Below are 25,399 nucleotides of genomic sequence, written 5' to 3'. Positions count from 1 at the left end.
TGAGCGTATGGTCGTTTTTATACAACTCAAGTTTAAAGTGTGACATATATATGTAGTATAACACAGTGAGCGTATGGTCGTTTTTATACAACTCAAGTTTAAAGTGTGGCGTATATATAGTATAATATAGTAAGCGTATGGTCGTTTTTATACAACTCAAATTTAAAGTGTGGCGTATATACAGTATAATATAGTAAGCATATGGTCGTTTTTATACAACTCAAATTTAAAGTGTGGCGTATATACAGTATAATATAGTAAGCATATGGTCGTTTTTATACAACTCAAGTTTAAAGTGTGGCGTATATACAGTATAATATAGTAAGCATATGGTCGTTTTTATACAACTCAAGTTTAAAGTGTGGCGTATATACAGTATAATATAGTAAGCATATGGTCGTTTTTATACAACTCAAGTTTAAAGTGTGACGTATATATAGTATAATATAGTAAGCGAGTGGTTGTTTTTATACAACTCAAGTTTAAAGTGTGGTGTATATATAGTATAATATAGTAAGCATATGGTCGTTTTTATACAACTCAAGTTTAAAGTATGGCGTATATATAGTATAATATAGTAAGCATATGGTCGTTTTTATACAACTTAAGTTTAAAGTGTGGCGTATATACAGTATAATATAGTAAGCGTATGGTCGTTTTTATACAACTCAAGTTTAAAGTGTGACGTATATATAGTATAATATAGTGAGCGTATGGTCGTTTTTATACAACTCAAGTTTAAAGTGTGACGTATATATAGTATAATACAGTAAGCGTATGGTCGTTTTTATACAACTCAAGTTTAAAGTGTGACGTATATATAGTATTATATAGTGAGCGTATGGTCGTTTTTATACAACTCAAGTTTAAAGTGTGGCGTATATATAGTATAATATAGTAAGCATATGGTCGTTTTTATACAACTCAAGTTTAAAGTGTGGCGTATATACAGTATAATATAGTAAGCATATGGTCGTTTTTATACAACTCAAGTTTAAAGTGTGACGTATATATAGTATAATATAGTAAGCGAGTGGTTGTTTTTATACAACTCAAGTTTAAAGTGTGGCGTATATATAGTATAATATAGTAAGCATATGGTCGTTTTTATACAACTCAAGTTTAAAGTGTGGTGTATATATAGTATAATATAGTAAGCATATGGTCGTTTTTATACAACTCAAGTTTAAAGTATGGCGTATATATAGTATAATATAGTAAGCATATGGTCGTTTTTATACAACTTAAGTTTAAAGTGTGGCGTATATACATTATAATATAGTAAGCGTATGGTCGTTTTTATACAACTCAAGTTTAAAGTGTGGCGTATATATAGTATAATATAGTATGGCGTATGGTCGTTTTTATACAACTCAAGTTTAAAGTGTGGCGTATATATAGTATAATACAGTAAGCGTATGGTCGTTTTTAAACAACTCATTTTTAAAGTGTGGCGTATATATAGTATAATATAGTAAGCGTATGGTCGTTTTTATACAACTCAAATTTAAAGTGTGGCGTATATACAGTATAATATAGTAAGCATATGGTCGTTTTTATACAACTCAAGTTTAAAGTATGGCGTATATATAGTATAATATAGTAAGCATATGGTCGTTTTTATACAACTCAAGTTTAAAGTGTGGCGTATATACAGTATAATATAGTAAGCGTATGGTCGTTTTTATACAACTCAAGTTTAAAGTGTGGCGTATATACAGTATAATATAGTAAGCGTATGGTCGTTTTTATACAACTCAAGTTTAAAGTGTGACGTATATATAGTATAATATAGTGAGCGTATGGTCGTTTTTATACAACTCAAGTTTAAAGTGTGACGTATATATAGTATAATACAGTAAGCGTATGGTCGTTTTTATACAACTCACGTTTAAAGTGTGGCGTATATATAGTATAATATAGTAAGCGTATGGTCGTTTTTATACAACTCAAATTTAAAGTGTGGCGTATATACAGTATAATATAGTAAGCATATGGTCGTTTTTATACAACTCAATTATTGATGAGAAAGCGAATGCATGCGGTTAAAAATCATACAAATGGTGATATAATTTAGAAAGTGTATGGTTAAAGCTCGGTCTAGCTAAGGTTGTGGCAATGTACACACAATATGTTAATTTGCTTTGTGTGCTTTAGCTCCGATCTAAAGTGAGATGAACCCATTGACTTTGAGTTTGATTTCGTTGAAGGAATTAGAAAATCAAGAGTCAAAATTTGTTTTTATGATAGACTAAGTATGGAGTGACGAAGCCGAAGTGTGTGATGGCCATGAACAACTGTTTGAAGTATGAAGGCCATTGAATGAACAGTATTTCAGATCTGAGTTAAAACTCCAAGTTGCCTTAAACTTTTAAAGAAACTTTCAAAGTCATTCAAGGGTCATAATCTGTTTTTAGGAAAACATGGTGTAATGTTCTTTAATGAAATGATTTGCTTTAACAATTGTATGATGTATATAGTCAATCAAATGAAGAGTATAGAAGTTATTACTGAAAATCCCATTTTGCCATAAAGCTTTATCCGGCCACAATATGCCCTAAAACTTTAACATAAGTTCAAAAGTAAATCAGGGGCGATAACTTGTATTAAAGATGATATGGAGTTATGTAACTTTATTTGTGATAGTTCAAAACGACCTTGTGAAATATGAAGTGAATTTAATGACGGATATTAGAGTTATTAGTATTAAGTCGGATTTGCCCTTAATCTTTTACCGGAAGCCAACGCCGACGCGAACGCTGACGCTGATGCCGACGCCGACGCTGGGGCGAGTAGTTTATCGCATCTTATTCTTCGAATAGTCGAGCTTCAAATCGCTTTTGCGATTAACAATAACTTGGTTTAAACAAAAAGGTTATTAATTAAAATTCATTATCAGAATCCGGCCTAATAATTTACGACATACAATTGGTTTATGGTTACATGCTTCGTTTAAAAGTCAACAAAAATAATAAAAACGGTTCCTGTCTGATGCCATTTCCCAACCCCCTGCAAAATGATTATTTTCTTTTTTAGGACTCTGACGAAAACGAATTACCAGAAGATGAAATACCAGGGTGGAAACGCGAGCCCCCTTAAATAGACATGTCAAATTTTGACACTAAAGATTCTGAAAACATACTTAAACATTCGAAAAAAGGCAGTACATTCATGATGTTTGTAACAGTTTAAGGGATTTAATTTACATTAAGATACTGTAAAATGTTTGTTTCGGTTAACCCGACACTACCTTATAAAAACCGCGGACCCTAGTATATTTTTTTTAAAAGAAAAAAAAGGTATTCCCACCATAAACACAACTTTCTTTTCAAACATAAACTGTAATTATTGTTTGACAAAATAATGCTCCATAACAACAGCAATATATGAGTGACAATTGCAAAACATAGCGCTATTTGCCAGAAAATGACCTTGACATAAGGTATATTTGAAAAAATGAATTAAAATACCCTAAACAAACCGTGTTTTAGGCCTAATTGTTTTGTTTAAGTAATGGTTAACCAGAGTTGGAATCTCTTGATATATTTCACAGTAATTGTGAAACAAGTTATTGCCAGATTATATGAATCATTCTCTTTTGCCTGATGTTTGGTTTTTGGAGGGGGAATAAGAACCCCCACCCCACCCCTTCTGGCTTCCATAGCAAATCTTTGCAGTTGTACATTGAAATCAAAACGTTAAATTTGTAACCCTTTGAAAACATGAGCGAGTTCCTTTAATTATGTCATTTTTAATTTTGCAGAAACTCCAATACAACAGGGCTAGGGGACTGAAAAGATTTCACAAATATGGCATGGCAGTTTAACGCCAACATTGAAACTCAGAGGTGAGAAATGCAAACTGCCTACACAGATATTTCACTTTATATGATATTTGCCAAAATTAGGCTGCTTTCCAGTTGCTATAAATGACAGAATATCCAATTTTTTCTTCATATTGTTTTCCCCAAAATTGAGTAAATTTTGTCTTAATGATGATGAAATAGGATGAAAGTAATAGTAAGGTGTTCGAAATAGCTTATCTCAAAAGTAAAGATAAGCTAGGAAATAATATAATAAATTTGTCTTCGATCCCTTTCGCTTACTCATTGAAAAATCCCCAAATAGAAAGGCTAGACCTCTTTAAAATGATTGCAAGAACACTTTCCCCGATGGGGGAAAACTTCCCAATATTTTGAAGTTCACCATATTTCCTATTCCCATGGCGAAGGATGAATGTATTCTGAAATTTCCAAAATAAAAAAATATATATATAATATATGAATAATGTCACAGTGACAATTCTGCATCAGTGTGTTCAATAAAGTGACACTATCCATGGTAGGAGTACTTACATTGTGTTGATAATATAAACCAAAAAGGGAGCTTAAGTAGAGTGCGTCCGTCCGTGCGTCCTGCTCAATTTCTCGTGTCCGGATTATAACTTTCTCTTGTATGGACAGATTTTGAGTATATTTTTTTCTCCATAATTTCTAAGTGCCAATGGGATTTATTATTCAAGATTAGGGAAACCCACAAGAAATTTTGGCATTGAGAACATATATTGGCTAGAAAAAATGCTGAAGAAACACTGAGCTTGAGAAATTATGGATAAGCATTTTAGTTTAAATCATGATACATTAGGTACTCTTAACAAAATGCATTTGTCTTAACAGATATGTTGGGAGCGAAAATAAAGCGATATTGATGATCAATGACGGGGCAATGGCATGGGAGATTAAAGACTTCCTCGGTTTATTACAGCCTACTTTCTCCTATGAGTTCATTTATGCACTTTGAAGTGTTCAGTTGTTATCACTTATAACATAGAGAAACGAAACAACAACACTAAATAACTTCAAACATACAAATAACATAAACATAGTTAACGATTATGAGTCATTGTACAAGAATAAAACCACAATTAAGGTATTGTCAGAAATCGATTGTACTATCGATAATCGGAAAGTTTAGTGGATCCGAATGATTGTATACTCAGCTGGTTTGTTTTTCTAAGGAAAAACAAAGTACTGCCATAGCCTTACTGTACTGTACTGTATTGTCTTGTAAAATCTTTAATGAATGGTATTAATGAAAAAAACAATTCAAGGTATTTACTTGAAACATTGCATGGTTTAAATGACAATACAGTCATGTGTAACAAACTACATAACTCTGGATGTAATAATTGTTGAGTTATATCCCTTGATTGTCTGAAATACCTCTCACATTCAACATAGGGCATAGTTTAATAACCATTCAAGATATTCACATGACACTTAGTACACATGTAATCAGAGACAATTTGTAACGGCGTATCAAGGCCTATATCGTTTAACGAAAGTCATGCAAAAGTTTCAAACTTGGCCATAACTTAATGACCATAATAACCCTTAAAGATTCTTAGTACACATAAGAGGCAATATTTACACATTTATCAATGCTCATAACACACGGTTTCAGACTTTACTGAGATGTTTATCTAGAACAGTGTTTCAGAAAAAGCTCTAAAATATAATGACAATCTATGTATGTACGTATGTATCAATATTATATTCCACTTACAGTGACCACTTGAAGTCCTTTTTTGCATGACTGTTTTCGCAGAATAAAAGTCATGGCATTATCTTGGTGTATATGGCGTCGGCGGCAGGCAAACATTGAAACGTTGGCCATAACTTATTATTCAAACGAAACTATGTACAAATGTTCCCACCAGTATGCGAAATACCATATATTATGGTTAAATAATTGTTAGAAAAGGTCCCTTGTTAAAAAATAACAAATAGCGTTGCATGAACTACTGGATGAAATTCCTTAAGCTTGACAATCTAGATGAATGCAACCTAAGGTTATGCTTAGTGAAGGGATTGTGCTCATTCCTTATTTGGCATATCATATTTTATTTGTACACCAATTTCTGGACATGAATTTAAAACAAATGCTCATCGTCGCGTTATACTTTAATATAATATGTTTCAAACACAAATGGCTACTATTTATCGTTCAATGTTTGCCTAATTGCGTTTTGATGCATATGCTTTTGGCTGACCAACTTGCATCATAGCTTCACCCAATACAAGCATAGCAGTCAATGACGTTATAACGTTACAAAATAATGTTAGAGGGGAGTATGCGGAAACCACTGAATCCGCTTACTGTTATTATTATTATTATTATTATTATTATTATTATTATTATTATTTACCAAACTTATAGTGCCCTTTTTATATACTGGTTGAGTTTGTAAATCCGAACAGTTTTGACAGTTTTTTAACAATATCTTTGCGAGTTTTGGTTCTAGTAACTTCAAACTTGGCATTAGTAATGTTTGGTTCAAACCTCAGCCTCTGCTGAAGTACACATACACAAAATAGTTTGAATCATTAACGCAAAACGTTCATTTCATGCACAGTAAATCACCAATCAATCGGTGAAATGGAGTATGTAAATCCCGATCGCTTTTAAAATAATATTTTATATAAAAATAGATTGCTATTCCGTCCTAGTTTGTTTTCATTTCTAATCCAACACATAATGGGAATGAGAATCAACTCGAACATAATCTTATCTTAGAAAAATTGGGTTGTTTCCCTTGCTTCAAAAATCTAAGAACATTCCTTACCCATGATATTGATTATAGTGCGATTTAAAATCTGTGACGTCATTCCCCGCGTGCTGCATATTTACATTTCACCTGATTAGGAGTTTGACAGGGATTTATAAGAAAAATACTCACCTAAACTTGACGAAAATTCGCATTCGTTGCTAAGGCAAGCGTTTGTATCGATCTAAATCATCGAATTATTGATCGAGGTAAACAAACGCATTATTTAACAGGTGTTCGGTATTTATAGACTGCTCGGATATACAAACTCAACCAGTACACGTTCAAAGGCGCTTTACAATGATATAAACTGACAACTAATTACAAGCAATATCAATAAAATACTAAGACAGCTTCTAAAAAAAATGTACGACATACTAAAAATATAAAACACACTAAAATAAAATGTGGTATTAAACTAGTCGTCTGAAGTTAAAACATTAACTATCAATAGCATACAATAAAAAATGCTATATTAATATAAAATGTGAAAGTTCGAAAAATTAATATTAAAATGAAAATATTTTAATTTACACTCGACATCTAAATTGCATTTATATATTAAATCAAGAGTCTAAAACAATTTAAACAGGCTATATACTATCATACTAAAATATCATAGTAGAATTAAAACTGGTTGTAAAATAATGATTAATATCATGTATATAATGGTCACACAGTCTTCGTAAATCACTGTCTCAGATTATTTCTGATGAAAATGCTATTCAAACGCTTGTGTGAAATAGTGTGTTTTAAGTGCACGTTTAAAGGGATGGTAGATCGTTCCACAGTTTCGCTTCAAATAGTAAAATCTGTTAATTGAAAGCTTTTTAACGTGATAACCTAACACAGAGGGCAATTTATCGTTGAATATCATCATAGTTCAAAATAAACCACCGCCAAAGGAGGCATAATTACATGGAGCAATAAACGACCGTCTAAGAAGCAACAAGTACATAGAGCAAAAAAACTAACGTTAAAGGAGCCATCAGTACACGGAGCAATTTACGACCGTTAAAGGAGCCATTAATATACGGAGCAATATACTACCGTTAAAGGAGCTATCATTACACAGAGCAATAACCGGCCGTAAAAGAATCAACCAGTACATGGAGCAATATACGACCGTCAAAGGAACCATCAGTACATCGAGCAGTATACGACCGTCAATTGAACCACCAGAACATGGATCAAGATACGACCGTCAAAGGAACCACCAGTACAGGGAGCAGTAAACGAATATTACAGGAGCCATCAGAACATTCAGCAATATGAGACCGTCAAAGTGACCGTCAAATTAACCACCAATATATGGAGCAATATTCGACCGTGAAAGGAGCCATCAGAACCTGCAGCAATATACGAACGTCAAATGAGCCATCAGAACACAGAGTAGTTGATAGCCGACGAATGAGCTATCAGTACACGGAGCATGAGCGGGTCATCAAAAGAGCCACCAGTACACATAGGTATGGACATATGGACACATTTAGTTGATAATCTCCTCTTTTTGTCTTATACGTTCACTTGATGGTTCTTTGTAGGACACCTTATAAGATAATATTTACATTAACACTTCTTTCATTAACGATGGTAGTTGTTAATCAATTTCACATTGTTTCTGTATAAAGTGCAATGGTACTTCCAATCAAAATCGCGTGCGCTTGTTCAATACTTCTGTCGTGTCAATGGGCGCAATAATAATGATGGGCGATGAATATTTACTGCTTTTTTCCATGAATTCGTAGTCAAATTATTGTCAACCTATCAAGAAAATGCGCAACGATAATTCGATTGATTTTAATGTAGATTTTGTTTGTATGATGGATGAAACATTTACAGGACTATTAAATGACAAATGATGACGACTTATTTTTGAATTGCCATTTGGTGCCATCTGACAATTGAACGAAACATGAAATCAAGGAAATTAAAAACAAGAACATAATTATTGTCGAGCACCCAGCAACGATCAGAAGAAAGAGCTTAGTTCAACATTAAGTATTCTCGCGTCATCTGGCTCTATTTCCGCGAAAGTTCCCATTACTTAACACGTTACCCCACAGATCGCTACTCTCCTTTTATCTGATGTTAACTTTCGAAGAAATGACAATGCACTTGCTGATTTATCCAACACCGTATTCCAACATGTTTTATACACCAACTGCTTCTTTAACATAACCATAAACAAGTAAATTGACTGGAATTTCTCTCCAATTTGACAACTCGCAAGACATAATGATTTTTGTAGGTGGCGATATGTTTGTTGTTTTCTTGTTATTGTTAATTTTTCATAACTCCAGTGGTATTTTTCTAGCGGTTATACAGCTATAATAACTTGTTAAAATATTGTTGTCCTTGAAAATATATAGAAATTAAATCTATAAATAAGGAACTATTTTTTGTTGCGCATCTTTGTTTTTATAAAGTTAGGTAACGGTAGATGTTCTAATTTACCAACCGAAGAGAACAACACAAGAAAGAAAAAAAGTAAAAATGCTTTAGAATCATCTATTTATTTAAGCAACAGCAACAATCAGCATTAAAATCAATGTAAATATAAGTATTACAATTCGAAATTTTGCATTTTATTGGGTTATGGTATGCAATGGCGCAGTTAAAATGCTGGTGGAGTTATTCAGACTCCACCCATTTTGAACAGCCCCATTGCATACCATACTCCAATAATATGCAAAAAGTCGAATTTTAATCCTTAAATGGAAGTTAGCCGTCCGTTCTTTACGAGATATTAAGATATGTTTATTTAGTTGATAATATCATTGTACTGTCTGAAAAATTCACAGCGTCCTAGGTCGGACAACTCAAAATGAAACGAAAGTTAACCGTCCGTTCGTTATACGAGGTATACAAATACATGAATTCAGTTGATGATATGTTTGCATTGTCTGATACGAATACTTTTTGTTGTTTGCGTATATACCTTAAACCTGCGTAGATGCAAAACGTTGTATGTGCTCAAAATTCATTGCTAGCACATTTTGTCTCCCTATAAGTGTCACATAGATGTAGTCTTCAACGTAAGTCAAATGCTAAATATTACTTTAAGTAGTTCATATATTGGCGTGAAACTGTCTCAATCAAACACAAATAAGTCATATCAGCTGTTTGCAGCTATCATTGAAATACATATACATGCAATGTTGCTTTTCTTTGTATATTTTCTTAGATCATTATTTAACCATATTAATATTCAAACATAAAGAAAAAAATAACTCAAAATCGATTAATCACCGATAGTAAAATGTATGTGCACCATTATATAGTGTAGTTTTGTACTATAATGTACATGTCAATACCAAAAAATGCTTTACAAGTGTGGGCACCATCCTATGGAGTGGATTTGTAATATAATGAGCTGCATCAACAACGTTTTGTTTTCTTTATTATTTTGAAATAATGATTGCACAGTCGCCCTCATACTCTTCAATGTTTAAACATTGCCTTCAGTCTCCTGATATGCCAGTTGGCAGCATTATTTCGCGGTACATTTTTCACTGAATTCATGTAGTGTCTTAGCGCCATGAGCAGCTTTCCCTCCATCTCCCAGCAGTGGCCAAGTAAGTTTTCAGCAGTCTCAGCATGCTGCATTGTACGTACAATGTTTATGTTTCTAAAACAGTTTATTATATTACGAAGTGCCTGCCTCTGTCGGAGGCGAAGACCCAGTTTCCCGTACGTGATATAATGCAGATAGAAGAGGTATGGTCGAGAATCTACTACGGCCATGTCCATCCACAAGTGTTCACTTCCCTTTCTATATTGAACGTCGTCATTCATCGCCCTGTTCATTTCATATAACAAAATTGGTGGTACACAGAAAGCTTCTAAGCGGGTAAACCGAACGCAGAGAGCAACTTTACGTATGACAGTATCATAGTTCCAATCGTTCATTGTACTTTCACTTATTAACTCGTGTGGTTCTTGACCTTCATACTTCCTTACACACGAACATACAGCATGCACATCATCGTCATATCTGCGTTCAACATCATTCAGCACGTCTGCGGCTCTACGTAGATCTCCCATGCAATAGAACATGGACGCTACTTTCAGTTTACTGGATGTCACGTCAGTGTCAAGAGAACGTTCATAGAGATGAAATATTTCTGGTGTAAATTGAAGTCCAAGTTCTATAAAAAAAAGACGAGGCAACCAATGCGATCAATGATTGAATGTGCGGCTTTAGCTTTGAAAATGCCCATCGTTCATAGCGAGATAGTATAGGGAAAATATTGTCATCCTCAATTAAAGATAAAGCAGTCGGCAATCGTCGAAACTTTACAGGATTTAACTCTTTTGCGATTGATAAGGTTCTCCAACTAACAGTTTCTATTAAGTCGCTAGCTAAAACATTATTAATCGCCCTGAATAATGTCGATCGGGGCTCCAACATGTCGCTTGTAGGGTTTTGGACCCTTTGTCCTAAACTATCAATCTGCAAATCGTATAGCATCGATAAATTGTTATACAAGAACTCTTTTATCTTCTCTATTAATATCAACTGGTAGCGACGAGTGATTTTACCTTCGAAAAGGTTCACTTCAGGAATGATATAGTGTGGACAAAAACCTCTCATGAAGAACAATTCTAGTGTTTGCAAACAATATCCTATGCATTCTATGAGCCGATCTTCTCTCCATACCGCTGGTGATAATCTTTCCATGGTAAAGAACATGACAGTCTTGCAATGGAACGAAGTTAATTTACTTTGGTGACATAAATATTGTTCCATTAAGTATTTTTTAATAATCTTAAGAACTACGTAGACGTAACGTTCACTGGTGATACGCGTAAGCGTCACGTCGGAAACTGACGTTGCGAAAAAAAAAACGTTGTTATCATGCATGTTTACGATTATTACCGTTTCCTTTGCAAATTATGGACATGCATAACATAAATACATTCATAACAATATTGAAAAAGCTTTTAATATACAGTAGAAATCAGCATTTTATTACGATGCTTAGGCTACTAAATAATATATTGAGACGGTGTTAAAATTATAAGTTTTAAAGAAAAATAAACTCAATAATACTGATAACACAAGCACACTTTGAAATTCATTTACACTATGAATAACGCATAAAACATACAAATGATTACAATGTCGCAATTTGTTTGAGTTTGCACGTTATTATTACTTATAATTACTGTCCGAGGCTTGCCAGTATTGACATATGGACAGTTTCTGGCAATGTGACAGTTGCTGCACTTTTGCAATTCAGCTCGGAACAAATATAAACAACGGAATATGCTGGCACCAAAGCTTTGTGTAACTTGTCAATTTTATAATTGAGAATCGAACGTCCTCTTCTACAGAAATAATTTCCCATGATCACCCGTGTTCCAGCTTCATAAGTAGTTCTAAAATCATCTGTTTCCGTACTCAGTAATGTATACATTGCCTGTGCAACACGCAGAAGGTAATAATCGGTATCAACAGCTTTAACAGCAATAACATCCCCGCTGCTTACTAAGTCATAGATATGTGTATGTTCGTACCCGTTATATTCAGTCTCAATGTTTGCGGTGTTACGTTGTATTGTTAGCTTTATGTTGTCAATTTGCCCAACATTGTTCCTGTTTTCACATTGCGAATAGATACCGGTTATGCATTCGTCACAGTAGCACGAAAGGTCACGTACAGTCATTTGTGTACCACAAGTTGAAATTATTTGGTGTATAATTGTTCTCACACGACTCACAGGCTGGAAGTACTTTACCGTGTTCCTTGGTATTTCTTCGACGAATTTGAAAATTCGTTTACTGCATTTTGCGTTTGAAGATGGAATTTGTAATGTGTTACAAGCAAAATTGTAAAAATCTTCTGCTGATTGTATAACTACTTGACCTCTCAACACAGCCATATCAGCAGTCTGTTTAAGCAACCCACCTGCTGCGTCTTGTGGTCCATTGGCGTGTGCAGTCTCGTAATAGTTTCTTATAAAGGGAACACGAAGTGGCAATGTTTAAACTGCCGAAACAATGGCGGCTTTTATATTGGGAAGCACATCCGTCAGTAAATTCATGCACTGTCTTTAAAGGATAGTTAATACTTTTCAAGTATTCGATTACGGATTGCTGGACGTAATATGTGAAGTGGTGATCATGTTTCAAATCTGGTGATATAACGAAAAACTGTTCTTGAATTTTTCGATCCAGATCCAATTTTCCGTCCTGCACATGATGTGTGTGTAATATAGTTACATGAATTGTCACTTCAGTTTTTTGAAAGTAAGTGCTTTGAATTTCTTTTTTGCGTTGTGCATCGATAGTTTTCGGAAAAGTCATGTATTGCTATCACGTCGCCTTCTGGTATGTGTTCCATTATAAACTTTGCCTGCTTGTTCTGCCATTCTGAATTAAATTGATGACGAGGGTATGACTTCAGAAGCTCAAGCATGTGCTTAAACAATGAACCAACTTTAGTAGTTTTCTTGACAAGAATAAGCTTCCGATTTAACACATTTGATTTACTTTTAACTGTTTGATATTCGTAGCGCTCCCACTCGATCTCAGGAGCCTGCTCACTTTCGTCCATCTCGTTTGGCGAGAACAGATATTGTGGAACGCCACACTCAACACACTTTCTATCCAGACAGGCCTTTCCGGCTATTCACAGAGTGTTCTTGCAATCATGTCAGCACTGCGTTCGAAAACCGGATATCCACCGTTTAACTGTTCACTGTTTGTATAAGTCATTTTTTCTGAACTGCATACATTTTTTAAATGCATGGTTAAATTCAATGTGGTACCTGCAACAACATGTTGTTTTATCTTTAGGCCTTACAGGCTTCACAAAAAATGGTTTAAGCTTTTCGAATGCACGTTGAGAAATTATACAACTTGGATGAGTTTGTAAAAACTCTTCATAAACATCGGTTTGTGTCTTTTCCAGTATATGAATGGGGTGGGATAAGTTACACTTTGGACCAGTTCTATGCCTTTTGACATCTTGCTTATTTCCTGTTGGTCTCGATATGCCGGGTGACATCCAGATTTCATAAATGAGTTTCTTGTTTTCATCACTAATTTTGTCCGATCTTGTCTTCTTTTTCGTGTAAAACCAGCAAGATTTGTCAGAAGTCAATACTTTCCCACGTAAGCGTTGACCACCTGAAATTCTTCTGACGCTTACTCCTAAGCGCTTCGCCAAATTTGTTTTTGCTTTTGACTGGCTAATATTTTCACCACTCACAGACGCTATGATAGTGTGCATTTTAACACGTTTTTCATCAGAACGTTTGATTTTTGATCTTGAAATTGCATCATAAAGATTATCAAGAACTTGCGTCCCTAATTCATTGTCTTTTCTTTCTTTCAATGATGTCACAATATTTTGTGCCTTCAGACATTGCACTGTTGGAGATTTATGGTGATCTAAATAGGCGGCGACAGTTGCACATCGCTTTATGGGCGTACATGGCAATGCATCCTGTAGTTTCTCAATGGCTCTTTTCTTTTCCATTCTATGACTGAACTTGGTTATCTGGCCGTCTGCAGCTTCTTGGGTCGCCATATTCTTTCTCAAACGTTCTTTTCTTTTTCTCTCCCTTATAGATAGATAGATAAATAAATAGATTTGTTTATCATAAAATGCATGAATATACACAAGGCATTGGACATTTAAAACAACATACCAACATATCATTAATACATAAACGCGTATGGTTACAAATGAAACTTTGGCCTTGCCATTTTACACCATATGACAAGGATAACGCAAAAAGAGTAATTATCATGTTTCCATTGCGGTCCTTGAAATGTAGTGCAGTGCGACATAGGAATATATACATACATTACAATATGCATGTATATTTAAAAGAAGATTATCACAACAAAACATTAAGAAATTCACAAGAGTATAAAACAAATTTAAAATATGATGGGTTATGAAATATATATAATTGTCACAGATTACTAGGGACATTATATAAATCCAATATATTACTGTAAAAATACTTGTACCTGTACCAAAGTGAAAAATACATGTAAATAATAAAGATATACATCTCAAGTTGTAAAATATCTTGCTTTGCTTCTCCGTTCCTCAGCATCAATCGCCTTGCGTATTCGTCTTTGATGTCGTTCAGAGTAGCCCATGATGTTACTTGCATCTAATTTTATAAAAATGGAAATGCATGTATATGAAGCAACAGGTTCGTGGTTATTGAATGTACATATGTCCCGCGGACATGTAAGAATGCATTTAATAGGAGATTTAAATTGTATAGATGTTCGGTATAACTGTCCGTAATAAACTTTGAGACACACAATTCATTTTTATGTAAAATGTTCTTAAATCAGCGTAAATAATTCAGCCTCAACATGATAAAATGATTATTACGGATTTGCGAACAACATTAGCCAGCCAGCCAGTTCGAAAACGCGCGGTCTGTTTTGCAGTAGATTGGTTGTTTCAACACTATCATTCAAAGCCCTTGATCTTACGTTAACATTTACCATAGCTATTTATATAAGGAAGTAACCAAATAGCCTGATTTTACTAATGTACATTTTTTTTTATATAAAATCAAACAATATTTTTATATAAAATGTACCTTTCACAATATGTTGTTGAAGTTTATGTTGTTTCTTTTTTGATAATTCTTGTTGATGTTTGCGTCTCAATTGCTTTTTCTGCTTATACAATTGTGTTCTTTCCGAGTTACTCGCAAACGCCGGTGGTTTGTCGAAATCTGAAACAAATTATACAATGTTCCTTTTAGTGATTTAATCACGCACATAGATAACGATGCTATTTATATGATAAGCCTACTGTTCGTATCCATAATTATTAAGACACGTTTTATTGACGCAGTGTGACGTTACGTTACTATCCCATAAAATTTGGGCAAATTCGAGCCAGTGCGACACAGTATTTGTTATGTTAAACACTCACTTTCTGTTGAAAACGGCTGATAATTGGCAATTTAATTCCTAAATAAACTAACAAAATTACGGTACAAAATCAAATAATATTCCTATTGAATGTTCATATGAAATATGACTTAAGATTTAGCTTTGCCTTCGTACATTGTCATTAATTTGAACGTTTTCGTACCATTTTGCTACATGCGTTTTGAATTGTCATTGATATTCTATTACCCATCATTACATTCAAGAAAAGCATAGCCCTTTCAATATTTATTTCATTTTTATTATCTTTATCTTATGTTTGGGAAATAATGGGCAAGGCTCGGACGAAACGGTAAAATATCAACGTTTCTGTCACGGTATATCTATGATCAGATCCGACCAATCTATATAAATACCACAAATTGTCCATTAAATGTTATTTGAGAGTTGCCAATCGCCGAGCAACGAATATGCTGAGAAAGCGGTTTACTACTCCCTCTGAATACTTTGCTGCTAGGTATGATTGCTATTTAATCGTCAGAGCCTTACCAGTGAAAAAAACACAACACAAACCAACATCGAAATAATGGAATGTTAAAAAACAACAAATTAACACAATAGGTTTGCAGCACATCTAGTATTGAAATCATCAGCTGGACTTCGGTGTGAGGTGGAAAGCCTAATGGTTAGCGAGATGTGCAGAACGATTGGATCGTAACCTCGAGTCAATCTCCGGATTTACTGAAAATATATATAGGAAGCAAGCAGAACACATGTATCGAAACCAGTATCATTCATTAAGTATATATGCCTGTATGAAGACGAAGTTTGGGGTTTTGGGAGGGTGGGAAAAATATACCAAAAATGATAGAGCTGCAAAAGGCTGACCTTTCTCATACGATGGTCGGAGCAAAGAGGCCTGTATAACCATGTGCTTTGTTGAGGGCGCGCACTGCGGCCAATCAGATCAGTATGATAAGTTACGTCATGCAATTGCTCGCAATATGGTTATAGAGCACCATTAATTAAATGCATTACAAAGATACCAATAACGAAAGTTATCCTTAAAGGAATAACTTGAATTATTGGTATACTTAAGATCAGAAGCAGAGCAGCAACAAGGGGGAGCCCATAGTGGATATTCTATTACCCATCATTACATTCAAGAAAAGCATAGCCCTTTCAATATTTATTTCATTTTTATTATCTTTATCTTATGTTTGGGAAATAATGGGCAAGGCTCGGACGAAACGGTAAAATATCAACGGTTCTGTCACGGTATATCTATGATCAGATCCGACCAATCTATATAAATACCACAAATTGTCCATTAAATGTTATGTTATCAGCCAATGAGAGGCTGAGGTAGTGGAAGCCAATCTGCCCCCAAAAAAACACGCAGAAAATAATAAACCTAAATGAGATGGTCAAATATTTTTGATTTTTTTTTTTTTTGGCTTGGCAACACGAAATGTTACAAAAAAAGAACTTGCAGTTATCAAATGCGCCAATCAATGTGTTATGCACATAATAAAATGACTTTATGACGGCTTTTCCAAGACGAGCATAGCAATTGGCAAACATTGCATATATGAATCTAATTTACGTTATGAAGCATTTTGTAAGATTTAAAGGCTGAATTTCGCATTTCTATTATGTGCCAATCGTTATCATACATTGCAATTCGTGAGCAAGGGCCGGACCAATGTAGCCTCAGGAAAGTTTTACTAAATGTTTCACCTGCCAATAATGTGGTTGGTGTTTTCATGGTAAAGCGATATATACGCAGTAATATTATTTATAACATATACAAATGTAGCGTTCAATGGGTGTTGTTGCAATACATAGCATGGCAAACATGGCATAGCGTACTGAATTTCGCATTTCTGTTTTACACCCATCTTCATCATATATTGCAAAGAGCTAAGGCCGGGCCAAAGTAGCCTTAGAATATTTTTAGTAAATGTGTCACCTGCCAATAATTTGGTTGGCGTTTTCATGGCGACGCGATAGATTTGCAGCAATATGATTTATTACATATACAAATATAGCGAATAGTGGTTGTTGTTGCATAGCATAGCGCGGCAAACATAGCATAGCGTACTGAATTTCACATTTCTGTTTTACACCCATCTTCATCATATATTGCAAAGAGCTAAGGCCGGGCCAAAGTAGCCTTAGAAATTTTTTAGTAAATGTGTCACCTCCCAATAATTTGGTTGGCGTTTTCATGGCGACGCGATAGATTTGCAGCAATATGATTTATTACATATATAAATATAGCGAATAGTGGTTGTTGTTGCATAGCATAGCACGGCAAACATAGCATAGCGTACTGAATTTCGCATATCTGTTTTAAAGCCATCTTCATCATATATTGCAAAGAGCTAAGGCCGGGCCAAAGTAGCCTCAGAATTTTTTACTGAATGTGTCACCTGCCAATAATTTGGTTGGCGTTTTCATGGCGATAGATTCGCAGCAATATGATTTATTACATATACAAATATAGCATATAGTGGTTGTAGTTGCATAGCATAGCATGACAAACCTAGCATAGCGTATATAATGACAATTCAAGTCTTGAAGCTTTCCGGCATGCAAACATAGCATTGCATACTGAATTTGGCATTTCTGCTTTATACCCATCTTCATCATATATTGCAAAGAGCTAAGGCACTGCTAATGTAGCGTCAGAAAAGTTTTACTGATGGTGCAACCAGCCAATAATTTGGTTGGCGTTTTCATGGCAACGCGATAGATTTGCAGCAATATGATTTATTACTTATACAAATATAGCGTACATTGGTTATTGACATAGCATAGCACGACAAACCTTGCATAGCGTATATAGTGACAATACAAGTCTTGAAGCGTTTCGGCCTTAATAATTACCATTGTATATATGTAGTTAAAACAACTAGTATTTTATTGATTTCAAATCTGTTGTTTTTTTGCATGATTATTATTGTGTTTGTTTCTTGCACAAAAGTGTTTCAATACAAGGCACTTTAAAGTAAAATAATTCAATCATGGTTATAGTATAAATATATGAAGCTGGCGTCACAGTAAGTAATTTGCAACACGCAATATAATGTACGTAGTTGATGATATATGTCTATAAGTTGGTACATGGTAAAATGCACAGGAAGAAATTCCGATTGATTTTAAAAATAGGTTTGTTTCCTACTAAATGGTTACAAATATACTTGAGTACTGTCCGTTCTAAAACAGCATATTAATGATCTTGATCTGTAGTTGGATGCCGTTGATTTGTCTTGAATTCGGAGTATTTCTTAGTATGAAGTGGCTTATTTTAATCTCGTTCAGCTGCTTTTTTACATCTAGATTACTGAGTTTATCGGTTATATCTGGTTCTGTTATTTTGGAATTGCTAACAGTTTCAGCAGACCATAATTCGAACGGAGGTAACCCCACTTCTTTTAATTTTGTCGATTGTTAAATTATGCCAAATATTCATAAAGGGCTTATCTTTATCAGTAAATAATAAATAATTTGAGATATTTTGTCGTAATTGTCAAAGTGATTTTATTATATCTAGTTAAGACATTTCATTCAAAGTACCGACTATTACTAATCGTGAGGAAATTTCAAGAGCTCTTTATAGGCTAGTTTCAAATATGTCCCGAAATGTTATCCCACCAGAGAAAGTGTTTTTCAGTTTAGTCTAAAACTTCATTTGAAAGCTGGGTTTCAGTAAAACATGCTACATGTATATTAATCTCCTTTTTGTTCATTAATGCATTAATGTATTATAATTTATTTCTTATACTGCGAATATTTTGAACCACTTCCTTCTTCAGATATCGGCCAAGGATCCTGTACAACTCGTTAAAACGATAAATAATATAGTAACGAACATAATCTTATGGATACCTAATATCGACAAAGTACTGTCTACCCAATAAGTTCTTCTACTAATATACGTTTCTTTGAAGTCACTCGAGATTTGTATAAAAGAAATAATTAGAAAAAAAACTGTTGAAACAAGACAATTTGGTCAACGATACGCACAGCTTTTTGACAACGATTTAAGATAGATAAATTAATAAAGGAATGAATAGGTAGAAAACTAGTAATAAACTAGTCATAAATAAACTAAATATCAGATATGTAATGTTGCATTATCATAGATGAATAACGATTTAAAGACACTCGTAATTTGATGAAGACATAATAAGTCCATCTACATAATTATTTAGATACCATGACAAGTATTTTAGGAGCAGAACATTTATCATATCGACAATTTTCAAACAGCTTACATTTGTGATTAATATGAAAAGTATAACAGTGCTATCTCTAAAAAAAGACAAATCATGTCAATACCAACTTTTAAAGTTTTAGGAACATTAACATGTGTGGGTTTGTCTAAACCTTTGAAAAATGTTGAATACTTATTTAATGAACCACCTGTTAACACCCTCGGTTTACCCCAACTGTTCTGATTTTGAAATTTAAAAAGATCGTGCAAATCGCTTTTTACAAGTTTTGTTAGGTAGTTCGCGTTTTGATAAAAACAATGAGAAAGTGTATCAGATGTAAAGCTGGATTAAAATGGAATGGCATATCGATTTTAACTTTAAGTTTAATACAGACATATATTTACATGAATAATAATAAATAACAGTACTTTGCGTATGTACGTTGATAGTGAAACGGTGCCGGTATGTTTAAATAATTGTTTACAACAAGAATGATACTAGATATACAATATTATTTATAGTGTGGTATGTTATTACTTATCCAAAGAAGAGTTTAAAGTGTTGTGCTATATTGCAAATAAACTCTTTCTTGGATAACATTAAATGACGGATATATATTAACAAACTGAACTATATATAATAAAGTAAATTTTCATAATTATTGTAAAATACGAGTTAACACTATACTGGTAGCGACCCCTTTTCGGCCGGAAATGGAGGTTTTTCCTATGTTACTTTTGACATAAGATAGCTACTACGATAAAACTTTACACTCAGACAGGTTTGCTCTTCCGACAAAAACTGAAAATAGCTAGGGATTCCGAATAGTCCCACGTGCAAAGTACCCCTATAACTTCGCTAAAATAAGCACCCTACTGTACCAACTATTCGCCCACCCCATAAACTCGCTTTTCTTGCGATATTTTTCGTATATTTCTCTCTAAACTATATCTTCAAACATTTTTATTTTATTTGACCAGTCCAGCGACCGTTTAAAACGACAATTGATCAATAAATATAATATGTTAACTATTACATACTGTTTATGTATGTTTAAAATGATACAACACCTACTCGGTAAGCTTATTTATAGACTTCCGAAGCGGGACAACGCATGTCCGTACAAGGATGTAATGATTAATTCAAGTTTGAGTTGCTTCCCTTATACGAAAAATTCGGCGATTACTTCACCGTTTTCAGTTAACCATTTGCTTTTTCGAAAATTGAACGTAAAATACAGCAATTTATGGTATTTGTATACTTTAACACCGGTTATATACTTTATAATGACAGACCAATTATGTCGTCTGATATTGCAAATGAAAATTAAAAAAAAATACTTACAGGGCCTCATGCAAATGAGCGCGCGCGTGATGACGTCATCCCTGCGTGCAACTTACAAGGTCAAAAATGTGAACAATGTTTATTTGGGTCGAATTCCACATACTACTTACATTTGAACGCAAAACAGCTGATATCTGTCAAAAATGATGTAGCAATGAAACGTCAGACTGATTTGTGTAAAATATTTCGTTTTGACTGGTTTTAACTGGGTGGGCGAAAAAGTGGTACGGGCGAATAATAGGTCCCTAACCAGTATTCTTTAGTACGCAGATCACTGGCATAATAATATCATAATTATATATTTTATTCTTGTATTAACGAGGGAATATGCTGGACTAACATAACACAATCATTGGTGTGTCTACCTAAGAGTCACTCGACACTGTTAAGCTGAGTTACAAAAATATACCAAAAATGATAGAGCTGCAAAAGGCTGACCTTTCTCATACGATGGTCGGAGCAAAGAGGCCTGTATAACCATGTGCTTTGTAGAGGGCGCGCACTGCGGCCAATCAGATCAGTATGATAAGTTCCGTCATGCAATTGCTCGCAATATGGTTATAGAGCACCATTAATTAAATGCATTACAAAGATACCAATAACGAAAGTTATCCTTAAAGGAATAATGTTATACAAAATAAATATATCACGATAATCCTACTTAAAATTACAATCACAATATCTAATTTTTAAACTTATAACTTAACTGGTTAGATTACAAATACGCAAAGTTTATCCGTTTTTCGATATTCAAACGTCGCATAAATCTAGAGCGGACATTTAGGTGTGTTTAACAAAACCATGATTTATGAAGGTGTTTCTTCAAATAATAGAACAAAGAAACAATAGGCTTGAAACGGAATGATTCACGGTTTCAATATTGAAAATTATTTTGTTAATGCTTATCATAAAAAGGCGTAGATAATAAAATAATATTCAACCGTTTAGAGCATAACCATACAAACGACGTTAGCGGACATCTGTAAATTAGAAACAAAAACTATAATTGTTTGATTATAAAGAGATTAAAGTACAAAAATAATTGTGGAATTTTCGACTCAAATGTCTAATTTAGAGGTGTGCAAACGAACTTACCCATTGTCATACGTATATACTAGTGCTTCTGTATCAAATTCGTTAGCTCGTGCCGCCTATTTCAAATGTGACATCTTGGCATCTGTGCTTTTTACCCTGCTGGCAAATGCGACATGCGTGCGACCGATCGAAAAAACAACCAGTAAGACCGGAAATGACGTCGGTAACGTCTGCTACAAAATTTTGTCGTTTGCATTTTCCCGCGTAAATATTGTAGAGGAATATAATGAAAAATGACCCTGTTGTTGTGACGCTGTGACACGTTAAAATTAGCGTCATACCAAACACTAAATATGATTTGCATAATTGAAATCAAAATATATTTCTGGCAATGCATTGACACATTAAAGCGCATTTTTTTGCTGTGTCCAATGGTATACAACATGCCAGGGTCCCAAAAATAACAACAAGTCTACAAGTATTACATTACAATACGGTTGTCTAATTTTGTCAGATGTATCACCAGTGAACGTTACGTCGTAGCATTTTAACTGCACTGTAGTAAAGCTAAAAACAAGAATCCTTTCTATTTGGCTTGGTGATATTCGCCATTCTATATTTTCGTTTAAACTCTCAAAGTGTCCATCAGGAACAAGGAAACAAAAGCACTCCTTTGCAGCCTGCATCATTACCGGTGTTGGCCAATGTCCACGTCTTGGACGGTGAAACCACAGGTCAACTTCATGTGGGAGAACTTTACATTTAAAAGCTGAGACAAAGTCCCACTTTACAGAGAAACTTATTGCAGGACCGCTACAAACTAAATCATTTCCTAATCTTGGTTTCCAATAATTTTGCCACGTTTTATTACTTCTAAATATCCGACCATCTACATACGGCACACACTGTTCCACTCCGTTATATCTGACAGGTTCTGGAGAGTCTGGCCTAATCCACTGTAACCAGTAGTGTTGTGGCGGAGTTATCTCCTCCTTTACCATTAGAAAGTTCTCCATCCCGGCCTCCCAGTCTTGCCAGTCAGACTTGATGTTGGTGTTATCATAGCATGTAAGCATATCAATATCTGAATTCATCCCTGTTGTAGATCCCTCTGACTGGCTGCCTAAATGGAAACACGTTTCGTTTAAACCCTGTATTTTGTTCTTGAGAGTCTCTACCGCTTCTCTCAGCAGGAAGGTTTCTCGCCTTTTTTTCACCACACGGCGGTTTACTCCAATATCGTCCAGTACTCGGGACAGGCGCAGAGACATCCAGGCTTTATGGTCAGGATCCCGGTCCATCTGTAACACAAGTGGATAAGTGAAATGAATGTTGTATTTTCTTCAATAAGATTTATAACTAAACATGATCAGTTATACGTATATAGATGTGTGTAAAAACGTCCATGTAATATTATTAATTTATACAGTCATATTTTTCTGTTTGAAGGTATTGGTCATGTACAGTTGTGTACGATATGGTGTGAGTATTATGCACTTGCACGATAAAGTGTTAGTATTATGTATAGTTGTATACAATATGGTGTCAAAAGTATGTACAGTTAACGACGATATGGTGTCAGTATTATGTACAGTTGTATACGAATAGTGTCAATTGTATGCACAGTTGAATACGGTATTGTGTCAGTAATATAAACAGTCGTATACGAATGGTGTCAATATTATGTACAGTTGAATACGGTATTGTGTTAGTGTTATGTTCATTTGTATACGAAATGGATTCAGAAGCATGTATAGTTGTATGCATTTTGTTGTCAGTATTATGAACAGTTTTATATAACATGTTGTCAGTATTATGAACAGTTGTATACGAAATGGTGAAAGTAGTATGTATAGTTGTATACGATTTAATGTCCGTTTTATTTCCTTGTATATAATATAGTAAAAGTTAAGCAACAAATGCAATTGTTTGTTGAACGATATCTGTGATAATTCTAACATAATTTCAACTACAACGACAGTACATGACGTGTGATATCCAGTAGATGTATTAGAGGCAGCATATAAAGTAAATGTCGTTTATGATTTAGTTTGATTGTAGCGTGTGAAGAAATACCAACCGGTGGCAAGGGCAAATATTTAATAGCAAGAAATTATTGATGTTTTGATATGTATATCAATTATATATTATATGGCTATTTACGAACAACAAGTGAAACGTAATCACATGCGTATTAATGCTCATCGGCCACTATTATTTCTATTAATTTATAAGGACAATTAAAATACCCTTGACGTAATTTCATCCTACTAATTCACAGATATTTGAATGTATGATGCAGAACCAAAACGATGCCCCTAGCTCACCTTTAAAAGTTGCCTGCGACCACTACTTGTTATAGTCAAACTCCTGTGGATATAATCGACCTTGGCCCTGAAAAAACAACACATTTTAATGACTGTTTATCATACCATGAGACATTATGCACAACTGCTGACATGATCACACTCACAAACAAAACCACAACCACCAACACCATAAACACGACCACAACCACAAGCACAAAAACAACAACCAACACCATCTTAAAAACCCAAACCAACACAACATATAACCACCACGGCAACCAACACTAACACAACCAACACCAATACAACCAACACCACGACAAATACCACTAAAACGACCACAACCACCAACATCACTAACGACACCAACCCCAAAACCACCACCATTACCACAACCACTATCACCACTACCACCACCAACACCACTACAACTATCAACACGAAAACAACACCAACACAACCACAAACAACACGTAAACAACCCATAAAACAAACACCACCAAAACCACCAACACTTAAATGAACCACTAACACGACCAACAGCAACTATCCCAACACCACCACACTAACAGTTACCATCAACACGACCATCATCAACAATGACAACAACACCACTAATTTGATAGCAGTATTCGAATAATTAACCATCGGTGACAAGGGTGAATGTTTATCAGCAAGAAATTATTAATGTTTCAATGTTTCAAAATATGCATTTAATAATTATAAGTTAAAAGTCTAGGTGCACTTGTTTACAAAGCAATAATAGTAAAAGTGCGTTTTGGAAAGATTTGTGTTGCACTGGTGGTAATGGGTTTGTGTGTGTATAGGATTGTTTGTGTCTATATCCAGTTTTATTAAAAAAATGTTGAAGTTCAAGTGAAAAGAACAGAAAATGTAGTGGATATATATATATATATATATATATATATATATATATATATATATATATATATATATATATATATATATATATATATATATGATCACATATAACCTACATAT

At 34.2% G+C, this 25,399-nt stretch overlaps 2 protein-coding genes across 2 annotated transcripts; both read right to left on the bottom strand.

The window, feature by feature from the left end:
• Positions 1 to 9,861: 9,861 nt before the first annotated feature.
• LOC128244374 (uncharacterized) lies at positions 9,862 to 11,387 on the bottom strand. The gene is made up of 2 exons (XM_052962387.1): positions 10,716 to 11,387; positions 9,862 to 10,684 (listed from the first exon to the last, which is right to left on the bottom strand). Exons 1-2 carry the CDS (start codon positions 11,357 to 11,359, stop codon positions 10,051 to 10,053), a joined length of 1,278 nt encoding a protein of 425 aa, XP_052818347.1. The 5' UTR covers positions 11,360 to 11,387; the 3' UTR covers positions 9,862 to 10,050.
• A 10,635-nt stretch (positions 11,388 to 22,022) lies between these two features.
• Positions 22,023 to 24,536, bottom strand: LOC128244373 (uncharacterized). Its single transcript, XM_052962386.1, has 3 exons — positions 24,416 to 24,536; positions 22,612 to 23,389; positions 22,023 to 22,033 (listed from the first exon to the last, which is right to left on the bottom strand). Exons 1-3 carry the CDS (start codon positions 24,497 to 24,499, stop codon positions 22,023 to 22,025), a joined length of 873 nt encoding a protein of 290 aa, XP_052818346.1. The 5' UTR covers positions 24,500 to 24,536.
• Between the last annotated feature and the right edge of the window lie 863 nt (positions 24,537 to 25,399).

The sequence above is a fragment of the Mya arenaria genome, chromosome 8 (assembly GCF_026914265.1).
Source record: "Mya arenaria isolate MELC-2E11 chromosome 8, ASM2691426v1".
Taxonomy (NCBI): domain Eukaryota; kingdom Metazoa; phylum Mollusca; class Bivalvia; order Myida; family Myidae; genus Mya; species Mya arenaria.
This window is presented reverse-complemented; position numbering and strand designations above follow the sequence as displayed.